The sequence below is a fragment of the Cyrtonyx montezumae genome, unplaced genomic scaffold (genome assembly GCF_038088225.1).
Source record: "Cyrtonyx montezumae isolate F1298 unplaced genomic scaffold, pur_monq_1.0 scaffold_7, whole genome shotgun sequence".
In the NCBI taxonomy this organism is placed as follows: Eukaryota; Metazoa; Chordata; class Aves; order Galliformes; family Odontophoridae; genus Cyrtonyx; species Cyrtonyx montezumae.
Genome location: NW_027072078.1, coordinates 21,900,637 through 21,914,784, shown reverse-complemented (window position 1 = coordinate 21,914,784; position 14,148 = coordinate 21,900,637). Strand labels below are relative to the sequence as shown.

Genomic DNA, 14,148 nt, shown 5'->3' with positions numbered 1-14,148 from the left:
GAGAGAGGGAAGAAGGGAAAAGGAGAAGTAGGAAAATGAAAGGAGGAAAATGAAGTAAGGAGGAAGAAAAGAGGAAGAAGTCTTGAGGAGGAAGGAGGTGGAATGAACGAACCGGAGGAGGAGAAGGATCGTTGCTGGTTCAGAGGAGGACGGGGGGCTTTGGTGCTCTTGTTGAGGTCCCTGAGCTTGGCGTTGTACTCTGCCAGCATACCAGGACAGGGTGCAAGGAGTGTGGGAGGTCACAGGGACACACACAGACCCCATGGGGAGAAGAAGGGGCAGACAGGACAAATATCACGAGATACAACAGGGAGACAGAGAAAGAGAAAACAAGAGATGATTAGTTGGGCTCCAAGAGATGAGCCTGAGGTCACCTGGGGTCCAAGGGAGCTTAAGCCCCACTTGGAGCTGCTCTCACATCACCCAAACTGCCAGATATTGCTTCACCTCACCTCTCCCCTATAGCTCCGGGCACTGCTTAAACACCAACAGGGAACGCTGTGGCTCCCAGCCATACGTGGCCTTGTGCAATGCCACCTAAGCCCTGACACTGTCCCCTTCAGGATGGCACCATACAGGGCCCACCCATCATGAGATGAAAGGATGGAGGAAGGGAACGTGAAACACAGCGGAACTGGGATGGAGGAACTGCGAGATGCTCCTCATCACCACACGAGGACACGCAGGCAATTTATAGCAGCAGAGAATGTAAACAAACCCGGCCGTGCCTGACTTCCAACAGCGTCCCCTCCCAGGCCCAGCACTGGCTTGGGGACACTTCGTTCCTGGCCAGCGGTCAGCATGCCCGCCCGCACTGTCCCCACTGGCACAAATAGCCAGGCTGGGGACAGGTGGATGTAGGCTGGGGCCATCCCCATTTATCTCTCCTCCACAGGACACTGAGGTGGGACTGAACCCAGGCCAGCACCCAGGACCCTGCCCTTGCCCCCTACCAGAGGACAGGATTTCCAACAGAAACCATCAAGCATCCATTTCCCACCCACCCCAAACACCATATCCCTTCTCCTCTTTCCCATTCTACTTTTTTCCCCTACTCAAAGCCCCTCAGTGGGTTTATGGGGAATTTTATTAAAAGATTCAGCTCAGTTTGGGTATCCCCATGCCCTTGGGTTTGTTTAAAGCCCTAACTCCCTGAATAGCTCTGTGGGTCTTGAACTCCAAAGATGAAATTCAGATGGATGCAAACTGCCCCCAGTACCCCTGTCCTGCACTACAGTGCTGCCCCCCAGCCTGGGGCAGCAGTGACTCAGCCATAGTGCTGGGTGGGTTGCCACTGTTGGATTTTTCCAGCCAAGCCCTCTTCCCCCCTCCCTTTAATACCGGGCGAGTTTCTGGACTGAGCACAGAGCTGGAACAGACAGAGCTGCCAAACCCCAGCATCACAAGCTGGCCCCAAGCCTGGACACATCCCCAGACTTTCCCAAATGTCGCTCCGCAATGAAACAACTGCTCGCTTGAGCAGCCAGAGCGAAGGCACCCGCACTATGGCAGCTCTTCCTTGAGGGGGTAGGACCCTCTGTGTCCTCAAAACCCCCAGAGCTGGAAGTGAGGTCAGGTGGGTGGTCAAAGCACAGTCTCCTAGATGCTGCTGCCCCTTCCTGCCCCATCACAAGGCTAGGAGCCACATGGCTCAGATGGTGAGCTGTGCCAGGGGGAGCTCAGCAAGCAGCACGGGCTGACCCTTCCCCAGGATAAGTGCTGGCTCAGTCCCAGGCTTTGATCCAGCACAAATAAGGAGTCACCAGCTGCCATCCTCATTGCCACCATGCAAGGTCCCACCATCGAGCTCGTTCCCACACCACCCCTATGGGCTGCGGCTGCTCGGGACACATGTCCCCTCCCTGTCCCCCCAAGGAATCAAAGTGTCCTACCTGCCACCCTGTGGGCCACCAGCCCTTCCAGATTCAAGGGCTCTTCTCCCGATCTCGACAGGTCTTCATAGCTCTCCAGTCCCTTGTGGGGCAGCTGGCTTTGTGCTGGCGCAGTGGGGGACGGTGGGGAGGAGACAAGAAGCTGCTGGGACCCTGCAGGGCTGTACGAGGCGCTGAGCGGGAGGATGCTTGCTGGTGCACTGCCATAGGTGCGAGGCTCTGGCACTGGCTGGTAGCTATAGGGAGCATAGGTTTCTCGGTATTCATGCACGGTGTAGTCTGGCTCTGTAGTACTTCGACCTGCAGGAACCAGTGGACCAGGAGAGTAGGCTTTAGCCAAGGGATCAGTACCCACAGAGGTGCCAAAGGACCTGGGTTGGGCCACCTGAGGAGCCGGCTGAGCATAGTGACCACTGAGTGGTTGTGCTGACAGCGAGGACAGCATGGCAGCTGGCTTGTCCTGGCGGGCAGCCGCAGAGGGGACACTCTGTGACTTATGGACGGAGGGTGCAAGGTCCAGCATGAGGACATCAAGTGCTTCAATGGACTGCTCGATCTCCCGGCGTGACGGAGCCCGAGGGAACTCGGGCATGCTGTGGCTGTGAGGGGCCATGGGCTGCAGCGGGCTGGGCTGGGGGCTGCAGCTGGACAGGCTGGGGCTGTGGCTCTCCAAGCCTCCATCCTGCAGCTGGGATGGCGGTCGGCTGCCACCCTGTTGCTGCCAGGAATTCAAGCCCCGCTGCACGGCTTCCCGGCTGCTGGTGCTACGAGCTGGAGCCTGTGGTAACGCCGGGTTTGCTTCGTACTTGGCCGTGCCCACGGCCGGGAAGGACTGTGAGCGGTGGGCACCAGGTAGGTCATAACCGTACAGGTAGGGCTGCGGCACCGGGGGCTGGAGCCAGGCTGGTGAGGCCGAAGCTGGTTGCCGCTGTGGGTACCCGGCCAGGTGCTCCTGCGTGGATGCTGAGGGCCGTAAGTGAGCCAGCGGGTCACGGAGGTGGTGGCCCATCAGGGCATTCTGGTTGCTGTAGGGGTAGGCACCATTGGAGAGAGGCTCGGCCTCAAAAAGCCCTTCCTTCAGCATCTTCTCAGCCCCATTGTAGCTGGCTGGGCCATTGGGCAGGGAGGAGAGGCTGCCCACCCGTGGTGCCTCATGGAAGCCAGCCTCGCTGGCAGTGGTGGTGCCATCCAAGGAGGAGAGCGTGCCCAGGCTGCCCACACTGTGCCCATCCTGGTTGGGCAGTTCATCATCCAAGATGTCCGTCTCCCGCTCAGCCAGCAGCGGTGTGCCGGCACCATTGACATGCACCTGGGCTGGCACCACGTGGCGGCCCGGCCCGGCAGGCAGGCGGGCAGGAGCGGGGCCTGGTGCGTGGTTGTGCATGGGCGCTGCGCTCTCCAAGCCGAAGCCGACCAGGAGACGGTCCAGCTCCCGCTTCTCCTCAGGGCTCAGCACCGCGTGGCCGCTGGGTGCCCCAGGAGCCCCCGGCTCATCCGTCCGGTCAGTCTTGGTGGAGGCGGTGGAGTTGCCCGAGTCGCTGCTCACCGACAGTGTGTGCTCAACGTGGTTGGGGGCTGCCGAGAGCGGGAGGCGGGCAGCGTTGACTACGCCGATGCTGCCGTGCAGGGAATCTTTCTTCTTCACTTTAGCGTAGAGGCTCCCGTCCAGGGGCCCTTGCGTGTGCCCAACCTCTGCAAGGGGAGAAACGAACACGAGACCCCAGATCAATGGCTGGCTCTCTGCACGGAGCTAATGGGTCCCATTAGCCGGTGGTTTCGATCTCTTCCGTGCCGCCGGAACGCTTAACTACCAGCATGGCCGTCTCCTCCGCACCTGGCGCGGTCCCACGGGCGCTGCCATGCACAGACACCGGTGCCAGGCCCCCTCCCCACGCCCCGTGGCTCCGCGCCGTCCTTCCCTGCCCTGCAAGCACCGCATGCTCCGCCGACATCCAGCAAACAGCCCCCCAGCTCCGTGCAAAGTCCGTGGCTGTTCTCCTCCCGGCCCCACCGGCGGGGAAGGCTGGGATTGCTGATACCATTGGATGTTGCTTAACTGCTGCACCCAAAGGGACACGTCGGGGCACTGGAGGGCAAACAGGGGTTGTGGGGGCAATGCACGCACACAGGCCACAGGAGGCCAGGTGAGGAGGAGATGCACTCAGCCTGGGATGGAAGACAGATGGACCCAAGACCCACCTGCCCCCTCCCTCCTCCTCCTTCCTCCCACCCCACCTTGCAGACCATGCATGGATCCAGCCCAACGACCCATCCTTGACATTTTCGTCCCTGGCTACAGCAAGGTTCCCACCCTTTCCGTTCCTTCTTCCCTCCTTCAGGGTGGGTGGATCTGCTCCAGACCTTCTCCAGTGGCCGAAGCTCCCACACAAACAGCATTTCTCCCCAACCCCAAGAAGACAGCAACTTCTCCCCGGGGAGGCACCGGACACCGCACAACTCAAAACCATATTACAGCAACGTCACCACTGGTCTCACACCCTGCACCAAGCTCCCCAGTTCCCACCACCATCACTTCCCAATGGGTCACCCAACCCTTAGAGACGCAGTGAGACCCTGGCCACCACTGAGGCACTGAGGACACCCCCCCCTTCACCATGCCTGTCCCCCCCCAGCAGCACGCACAGCACCGGCTGGGCAGCAGACTCTTGTTTTTCCAGCTCCCCGACAAGGTTTCCTGGAAGGGGCTGCAAGCAGCATTAAACACTTTCTTTTGGAGGAAAAAATGACTCTTCGCTGGCTGGGAGCCAAGCGGCTGACTCAGGAGCGGAAGACAGCCCTAATGCGATAGTGTGAAATCAGAGCTCTCCTATCTGAGAGCAAAACACTTCCGAAAGCCAGTCCTGAGATGGGGTGCGGGGCCACGTCAGCTCGTCCCTGTCTGCCCAGGGGGACATGCTCAGCCCCATGCCACAACCCCTCCTCACCACACAACAAAGCCCAGCACACAACCTACCGAGGCAGCCTGTTTCAACCCCAGGGAGAGACCTCTCAGGGTCAGTTTTCCACTTGCAGGTCCCTGATGGCAACCCAGGAAGGCAGCCGAGCCCCGAATACCCCCCTGGCCTCAAAGGTAGGGTGATGCAGCAGAGACAGCACGGTCCCCTCTGGGCACGCAGTGTGGAGGGATGAGGATTTTCTTGCTCCTCCGCACAGCCAGGAACTGGCAGCATTTGACTCACAGCAAGGAAAGGGGGAAAGAGGGAGGGAATCCCTTCCAGGGGAGGAAGAAAGGAAAAAGTAGCGTGTCCAGGGGCAGTGTCAACGCTGGAGAGGCTGAGACATCACCCAGAGCTGGGACATAGCCCAGCCCTTGTCTGATGGCAGTGACGGGTGCTGGCCAGTCCCAAGAAATGGGGTAAGAGTCAAAGGGGCTGGGATAAATAGGGCAAGGGAACAGAGAGGAAAGGGGAATAAATAAAAATAAATGGAAGCACGTGGCTCCAAGGGGAAAAGAAATAGATAGGAAAGGCTTTAATTAGTCCGTAGGCTGGGAACCGCCCCACTGCAGGGTGAAACACTTCAAAAGCAGGGTCTGCAAGGAGTACAGCTCACCATGAGCGCCTGTCCCACCTGCCTTGCACCCTTTAGCCTGATTAGAACACAGCAGTTTGGTGACCTCCATCACAAGAGTGGCACTGGAGTGGCAAGCAAGGAAGGCCACGCTCCCTGCCCCACACCTGACCGCACACCCTGTTCTCAGCCCCATGCCTCCCCTGGGCTCTGATATGAACCTATAAGATCTGCTGCTCCCTGCCACCTCTCCATACCATTCCTGGACCATGCTGCGATGAGAAGTTAAGTAAACTCCCCAAAAAACCAACAAGAGTATAGGCTGCCTCAGCCAACGCTACCATACCCAAAGCGGCAGGAATCCAAGTCCCTGTTCGCAAGTGGTCACAGCTCCTGGCAAGGTCAGGCTTCGTCCTGAAGGTCAGCACAGCTCCAGCCCAGAGAGTTGTGTCTGCCCAAGCTCAGCTCCTGGAGTAGCTCAGGGCTGGCTAGGGGAGAGCCTGGGGGTCACGCTCTTGCAACCCCTTCCCCCCCCCTCCTCACTTGGGCTGGGTGAAAACCCAGCCCACAGCAAGTAACATCAGGATTGGGGCTTAGCCCAGTGGGTGGCGAAGAACAGACGTCCCAAATCCCAGAACTCTGCCTCAGGTCTGTGCCCCACACAACACAAAGCTTCCACACAAATCCCACACTCACGTTGAGGATGAAGATGGGACACTATCACATCTCCGCCAGTCCTGTCCCCAGCAGCATCCCTTCTGCTGCCACTGCCCCGCCAGGCAGGACTGTGCGGGACGAAGGAACCGGGGAAGAGCTCACCTCTCCCCAGCTCTGGTCTATTTCATATGCCCAGATACAATGGCAAGAAGTAACCCTAGCCCCTGAGCCAGGGGTCTCCATGGCCATGAATTCCGTCCCCCCCAGCCCCAAGCTCTCCCCTCTCCCAGTCCACCCAGCTCAAAGAAAAGCAAATGCAGGACTTACCAAAGGGCACAGAGAAGAAAAGGTCCTGAACAACGAGAAGGAGTGGGTGGCAAAATCCCCTTCCTTCGTTCCTTCCAGGGGACCTGGCGCAGTGGCAGCTTGAGCAGCGCCTGCAGCCGGCTCCGTGTGTCCGTCCAGGACAGGAGCTGATGGCGGGTGCTGGCTTTGGGCTGGCGTTCGTCCCTTTGCCTTTGCTTTCCACCTCACGGAGCTATTCCCCACCCATACGCTGTATCCCCGGGGCCAACTTAGGGGCGCCCCGAGCGCAGGGGGTGGACCGTGGGGCTCAGACCTGGCGCAACAGCAGAGAGCAAGGGCAGGATGGAGGAGGGAAGGACAGAGGAGGCTGGAGGCGAGGAGGTGCCGGTTCCCTCCCCTCTGCCCAGACCACACAGAGGAGAGGCAGTGGGGAGGCGTTCGGGGCTGCCGGAGCCCCAGCCCTGTTTAACCCAGCGAGGGGCGAGCCGCCATGGAGGGAGAGCAGGGAGGACAGCCGGACAGACAGCTCCTGGTTATGAATATTAACTACTTCCTCCAGAGGCAGCCAGCGCAGCGCTGCGTTAACCGTTTCCTCGGCATCGCAGACAGATGGACAGATTCCCCAAAAGGAGACGGACACACAGCCTACCCCTTTCAAACCACAGTATCGTCCACTATAGGAGGCCCCCAGCGCTGGGACCTCCAGCTTGAGAGCCCCCCCCAGCCCTGCATGGCTCTGGCGTCATGTCACACCTGTCCCCAGAAAGCCGTGACACACTGTGTGGGAGGAGGGGGGTGGCCTTTTGGGCCACACGTGATGCTTTAAGGAGGCAGACCCAAAGCTCTGGCTGGAGATGTGAGTTTCTCCTTCTTAAACAAGTGCCCAGCTCAAGAGGCACAGAAACCCTTCCAATGGCCCCATCGGCCAAACCTGAACTCCTCTCCATTCCCCCCACCTCCACAAATGACAACGGGAGCAGCATTTCCACGCAAGCCCTCAACTCAGAGCCTGGTTTTCCCCAACACCAGTGTGCACCATGCATCCTCGCACATCCTTTTTGTTTGCTTTTCCATCTTTCAATTTTTCATCCCACGTTCCACAGCTCTGGGCACACCAAGGATCCCCCCCACACACAAACACACACTCCATCATTTTAAGGACTGTTCAAAGAGGAAAGAGGAAGGGCTGAGCTCCCATTGCCCACTGAGAACCCGCCTGCATCCTCCTGTGACCCCCACGCTCCAGCATAACCGTCCAGCCAACCCACGGATGCTTCACCACCACCCCATGGGGGGTAACCAGAAGAAAAGAGCAGAAACTCCCCCTGGATCCAGCCCCAGGCCTCCATGCCCCCCACCACCCACCCACTGAGCCCTTACCTCGCAGCGGCCGGATCGCAGAGCAGCGGAGATGGGCGGGATGGGGAGGGGGAAGCAGATTCCTTCAGCTTTAGTCAGCTGGCGAAAGCAAGAGCAGAGCCAGCGGCTCCCTCCCTGCTGAGCCCGGCCAGGGGACAGAGCCAGGCGCAGGGGGGAGAGCCTCAGTGCTCTGCCGATGGCTTTAACAGCCCCAGCCTGCCCTGTCTGGCTCCCTGCCTTCACACAGCCCAGCTCGCCTGCTGCTCCACACGCCCTGGCTGTCCAAGTGGGCCCAAGGCAGGAGCCCAGCAAGAAGTCACCCCATTATGCAGACAAACCCATGGTGGGTGCACTGACCCCATGTTGGGGACAAACTCGCAGCAGTGACCCCTTCCAGGCACTTTGTGACCCATGGAAAGGTGCAGGACTGATGTCCAAGCTGCTCCCTGCACAGGATGGGGAGAAAGCAGGGCACCAGCATCACCCCAGGAGGCTTTGCAGCCAGGGCTGATGCAGGTTGCTGGCACCCCCTATCCACATGTCCACTCACACCTCCACTGTGCCATCGTAGCCATGGGCATGGTAGGTGCAAAGCACAGGCACATGAGCGTGACCAAGCCAGGCACGAGCTGCATTATTCAGGTGGGGATTTAGCAAGCCCCCTGCAGGTGTTGGGCTTGGCCTGGCCTCAGAAGCCCCCATTCCAGCAGCAGGGACAGGCTTGTACAGAGGAGGGAGGCAAGGGGAAGATGGATACCAGGTTCAGCAGGGTGAGTGGGTCCAAGAGACAGCAGTTATGGGATCTGCTAGGTCAGGGACATGAATGGCCCTTTGGCATGACTTCACGCTGCCCCAGCATGACAGAACCCTCTGTCCCCCTGCTCTGTACCACCACAGCCACACATCCAGGTCCAGGGGACAACTCCCTACAATCTCTGTGCCAGCCCCAGCACTCCACTCTCCACTGGCAATGATCTCAGCCAAACCAGACCAGGCAATAAGCGCTCCCCATCCATATTTGCCCGCTTGCCAGAGTGCAGTACATCAAAAATCTCTCTGCAGCAACTCTCCAGCAAGCTGCAAAACCCACACTGCTCCAGCTGCTTCCTGGAGCCAGCCTGGCCCCACCAGGAGGGGCAGAGTATCCTTCATCCACCCTGAACAGGGGACACCTGAACATAACAAACAGCGATCCTTTCCCTTAGCTTTCTCAGCTGCCATAAGTACGGAGGGAACTCATCACAGAGCCAGAACAACCCCAAAGCCCCTTTGAGGAGGAGAAAGGAGGGCAGGCGGAGCCACAAACCACTACATGGGGACCAATGACATGCAGTGGGATGGAAATTGGGGGGGGGGGGTGTCCCAGTGCACCCCGCTCTCACCAATAACCACAGGGCAGCCTGGGCCAGGCAGGGACACGCCACTCCCTTCCAGCTGAGCAGGCTGTGGAACAGCCCAGCTGGGCCCCCTCTAAGCCAGAGAGCCAAACGTGAGCATTTGCTCAGTCAGCCAAGGGCCTCACTGCACCTCAGTTTGCCCCCCCACATCCATGAGGATAAGCAGACAGAAGGCAAGCACCAGGACAGACACCACTCCCAGTGGATCCCCTGCTATTCACCATGGGGGTCACGCCCCAAACCCAGCAGCCTCTCTGCACCTAGCACAGACCCCAGACAGAAGCAGAGCGAGAAGAGGAACCCACCAGTTGCAGCAGATCCTGACCTCCACGCTGCCACCTCCTCCAGAAGCCTTCACCGGGTGTCAGGGAGCAGCAGTGGCAAAGCAGCAGCACAGCGGTTGATCCCACCCCGGTGCTGGTCCCGTGTCCCCCCCCCGTGCCAACCTCCACCCACCCCCCGCTACCACCGCTTGCTTGCGCCTGGTGTGCCAAAAACGTTGGTGTGCAATTCTCTGACCAAATAAGGTGAGAACAACCATAAACAAGGATCCCCTTGCACCGCTGCCTCAGACACCGGCAGCCTCAGTCCCAGCCCTGCGGCCGCCATGCCAGCCTGCTGCAGCCAGACCTAGCAAGGGAGGGAACAGGGCTGTGGAGGAGGGAACCTGGCCTCGCTCCTTTCAAAAAGCAGTGTCATTATTCCCCAAGGCACAGTGACATCCTGTACCCCCGCTGTCCACTTGCAGCCCTAACCTTTCTCCAGGTGTTTGCCCGGCAGCGGTGGCTCAGCCCAGGCCCCCTCGGTGCTGTCCTCACGTTGGATGTTGAAGTTCTCGTAGGAGTCCCAGCGGATGAGCGGATCGGATGTGTTGTAGTCCACCGAGACACTGGGGCCATTCTCCAGGTGCTCCATGCCTGGGAGGACAAAGGACAGTTGGTCAGGGTGAAAATAGAGCTGGCACGTGAAGGATGGGCCAAGAAAGGGGAGGGAAAAAGGGGAGGTAAGGTAGGAGGGTCACAGGTGAGCTGCCTTGGGACAGAGAGATGGATGGTTGGCCACTTTTCCCAGGCAACTGGCAATGGAAATGGACTCTAGTTGTGGCAGAGGAGATTCAGGTTGGATATTAGGAAGAATTTCTTATCAGAAAGTAGTCGGGCATTGGAACAGGCTTCTCAGGGTGGCAGTGGAGCGCCAACCCTGGAGGTGTTGAGGAAAAAGGTAGACATAGTACTGAGTGACAGTTAGTGGGCAACATTCTTGCTAGGTGGACAGCTGGACTGGTTGATCTTAAATATCCTATGGTTCTATGGGCAGGGAGCACACTAGGGCTGCACATTTTGGGGCGTGGATCCTCCTTGCAGGTTCAGCTGGCCTTACCTTGGATCTTCTCAGGGCCATAGGAGAACACAAACTCCACCTTTCCATATTCAGGGAAACGTTCATCTGGCAGGGAGAGAGCAGAGCAAAGGGACATCTCCATCTGTCCTTCCAACAGCACATGAGCAAGGCATAACAAACCTGCCCGAAGCACAGGGTGCCTGCCCCGCAGGATCACAGAATGGCATAGGTTGGAGTGGAACTTCAAGATCATTCACTTCCAACCCCACAGCCTTAGGCTGGCTGCCAGCCACTAGACCAGGTTGCCCAGGGCCCCATCCAACCTGGCCTTGAACACCTCCAAGAATGGAGCACCAAAACTTCTCTGGGCAACCTATTCCAGTATCTCACCACTCAGCCAGCTGAACACCTCACCTTGATCAAGGGTCATCCTTGAGCAATGACACCCAGATTTGGGATGATACTGTCACCACATCCACCATACAGAGCAGGATGGCCCTGGTTCATCTCCACCATGGCCAGGAATGGGGTAAGGGCTGCCCACCACCAAACCCTTCCCCACATCAGCAGGAAAGCCCAGTCTCACACAGCCTGGCAGATGGGAATGGTCATTGTAGTCTGTGGAGGCTGCACATCCCAACAGATCCCAGGCAGTGAATGCAGCACAAGGAGTAGAAAACTGGGACAAAGGAGAGAGGCTGCATCAGGCAGCACAGTTACCTCTGAATGCCTCATCCAGGTCCTCCTTGCCAAAGACAATGTCCAGGTCGTGCACAGCACAAGTGTGGAACTGCACGCGGAAAATCACGTCACGGGTTGGGCTGCGGAACTTCTTGTGGTAGCACTTGAGCTGTGGGGGTAGCAGAGATGAAACGAGCCCCCAGGCTGCCAGCATGCTCTTAGGGCACAAGGATCACCATTCCCCAGCTCTCCTTCTGGGAAGGGGTAAGCTCCTTACCAAGATATCGCCCTTGAGCAGCAGTCCCGGCTCTATGGTGATGCAGATGCCCGTCTGGCTGTCCCCTTGCACATTGCTGTGGAGGAGGACAGCGTGAGGACATGAGCCCCCACATCACCCAGCCTCCACCAGCCTCTTCCACCCAAATCCTCCTAGTAAGGGGGCCAAAGCATGGCACTTCTCCCTGCCACAGTTTTCCTGCCCACAGCCCCGCCGTGCACCAGGGAGCTTCCTGTGAGCAGCAGCGTCAGCACTCAGCAGTGGGGGACAAGCACAGGGGACAGGGGAAGAAGGGAGTTGGATTTCACAGGCGAGATAAACCTGGAGCTTATTACCAGCGTCCCATAAACAGCCTATTAAAAGCTGAAAGGCAAGGCTGGGGTAGCAGTAAATCTCAGCTAATGGGGATAGACGGACGGCAGGGATGGGAGTTCCTGGTTCAGGGAGGTGGGATGGGAATACCCCAAAGGCAAAGGGCTCTGTTCCCTTTAAAGGGGCCCAGCTGCAGGCTGGGTGTGGGGCCAGGAGCTGGGGGATCTGCATGGGATGTGGCCCCAGCAGAGCATCCAAGCAGCTGGAGAAATTAGCTCCTTTGCCCGCTCCCAGGGGCCCTGGGGCTGGGAATGGGGACACAAACCCAGATTCATGTGGTAGCATCAGCAAATGCTATTGGGATAAATTGTGAGGAGGTTAAAAAATGGAGAACTATTCCAAGGGAGGAGGAAAAGGAAACTATTCTATAGGCTCTAGAGAAGATGCTCTTAACAGCCACTTTCCTGCAATCTGCTCTGTTCCCAAGTGGCCCCCCAAGTGGGGTGCTGGCAGGGTGTCAGCCCTTTTGGATTCCTATAGGGAGGAAGAACCATTGCTAGGGAAGTCCCTCTCATCACGCTGCAGCACAGATGGGTTTTAAGCCAATGGGAACAGCCCTGGCAGGAGGAGCATGTCTCCGGCCAGAGGCAGAACTGCCTCTGTCCCCAGGGAGGGTGAGGTGTCCCCAGCCCCAGGCTCCTCACAGCTCCAGGCTCCCTCTGCTGATGCTCAGAGTCACTACAGCCCTCCAGCAGAAGGGGCCAGGCCAACCCTGTAGGGCCCAGTATGGCCAATTCCTCCCCCCAAGAAAGTAGGAAGCCTCTTTTTTGTGGATGGCAGGAACCAAGAGGACTAAGCACTGGGATCACTGGGGGTTTGTCCCTGCAATGTCTCCATCCCCCCCTCCAAGCTGCAAGCCCACCCTGTGCTGGGGAGGAAGGGGAGCACCCTGCCCAGCGTGCAGAGATAGTTACTAGATCCCCGATGTGTAGACGGGCTGCATGGCCTGGTAGATCTTCAGGAAGGGCCGACAACCTGGAAGACATCAATGGGGGAGAGAAGGCACGTTGTTAGCCGGCAGGGTGGAGGGGCAGGGATTAGTCACGGAGTAGAAATCCAAATAGGGATGGAGCCAAGGCAAACAGCCACTCCCGCCCCAGCCAGCCCACACTGGCGAGGCCGCCAGCAGTGGGCAACATCTGGGATGGGCAGAAAGGGATGCTCCTCACTGCATGGGGCTGGGAGCAGCGTAGGAGCTCCCAGAGCCCAGCTGGGTCCTGTAGGGTGTGGGGCTAGGGGTGGAGGTGAGACGGAGCCTAATGAGCTCTGAGTATGGCTTCTCCTCCAGGTGCCCCAGTGGGCACTGGAATCCAGTGGGTACTGCATCTCCTGCCTAAAACCCAGTCTGGTCTCATTCTCCAAAAAGCCATCAGAAAAGCATTACTGCTGTTCAGACCCCAGGCCTAAGGGAGAGCATCCCCTGAGTGCATCCCTTAGAGTAGCACCCTACTGAAGAGGGGAGAAAAAAATCTAGAGGAAAAGGGTAGAATCCATTCAAATGGCCCAGGGTATTGTGGAAAGTAACCTCCTTGGAGAACTAGGAGCAGAGGCCCAGGGGCACCTACCGCCTTTCGACTCAAAGTTGGGGATGCCGTGCATGATGACGTGGTGCAGGAAGAGGGGCTTGTTGTTCATCTTGATGCTGCCGGACAGGAGCCCGCTGAAGTAGTGGATATACCTGGAAGGGGGACAGGCAGCTGAGGGACACGTCCCACAGACCCAACCATGGGACAAATCCCAGGCCATACGCCAGGACCCACCTCTTCTGGGAGGGCTGTCCCACTGGCACCACTTTGTCCTCATAGAAGCGCTTCATGGCAAACCTGTCCAGAGCCTGGTCAGCACTGAGGGGACAAGGGGGTGTGTGAAGGAACGAAAGCATTGGCATGAGCTCTGCCACACTGCAGTGCTGAGCAGTGGGTAGGGAAGCTCTGGGACTGTGCCATCGCTCTCACCTGGCTGAGATATTGCTGTAGTGCATGTAGGCAGCCACAACTACCCCCAGCCGACCACGGTTCCCCTGCACACACACAGGAAAAAGGTATCACGGGGGTGGCAGCGCCCATCAGCATCATGCACCAAATCTTACAGCGCACACCCCAATCTGAACACTAAACTACAGAACACCAGGATCCCTCAGTTTGCTCAGCCCAATTCCTGCAGCCCCCCCTGGGACCCAGCCCACCTTGTTGTGCAGCACCACCACATTGTGAGCCACTGCGTTCAGCCACGTGTCCATCGCTTTGCAAATGCTGCAGATCTTCTCCAGTGCTGGAGTGTGCAGGTCGGGCCACCCAAAATCCAGCACCTGGGCAAGGAATGGGGGGCAGAGGGA

At 58.5% G+C, this 14,148-nt stretch overlaps 1 protein-coding gene across 9 annotated transcripts in view; it reads right to left on the bottom strand.

Annotated features, from left to right (window-relative positions):
• The window catches only part of TNS1 (tensin 1), a 38,509-nt gene that overhangs the window by 14,479 nt on the left and 9,882 nt on the right, over positions 1 to 14,148 (bottom strand). For 4 of the 9 annotated variants that reach the window (XM_065750567.1, XM_065750568.1, XM_065750569.1 and 1 more), the window contains 11 exons: positions 13,999 to 14,121; positions 13,769 to 13,833; positions 13,574 to 13,657; positions 13,379 to 13,491; positions 12,728 to 12,788; positions 11,442 to 11,517; positions 11,204 to 11,333; positions 10,523 to 10,588; positions 9,898 to 10,059; positions 1,893 to 3,584; positions 113 to 199 (listed from right to left, as the gene is read on the bottom strand). In XM_065750567.1, coding sequence (XP_065606639.1) covers positions 113 to 199; positions 1,893 to 3,584; positions 9,898 to 10,059; positions 10,523 to 10,588; positions 11,204 to 11,333; positions 11,442 to 11,517; positions 12,728 to 12,788; positions 13,379 to 13,491; positions 13,574 to 13,657; positions 13,769 to 13,833; positions 13,999 to 14,121 — 2,659 coding nt within the window. The remainder of the gene's footprint in view (positions 1 to 112; positions 200 to 1,892; positions 3,585 to 9,897; positions 10,060 to 10,522; positions 10,589 to 11,203; positions 11,334 to 11,441; positions 11,518 to 12,727; positions 12,789 to 13,378; positions 13,492 to 13,573; positions 13,658 to 13,768; positions 13,834 to 13,998; positions 14,122 to 14,148) is intronic. The other 5 variants (XM_065750572.1, XM_065750573.1, XM_065750574.1 and 2 more) reach the window with 2 other exon arrangements.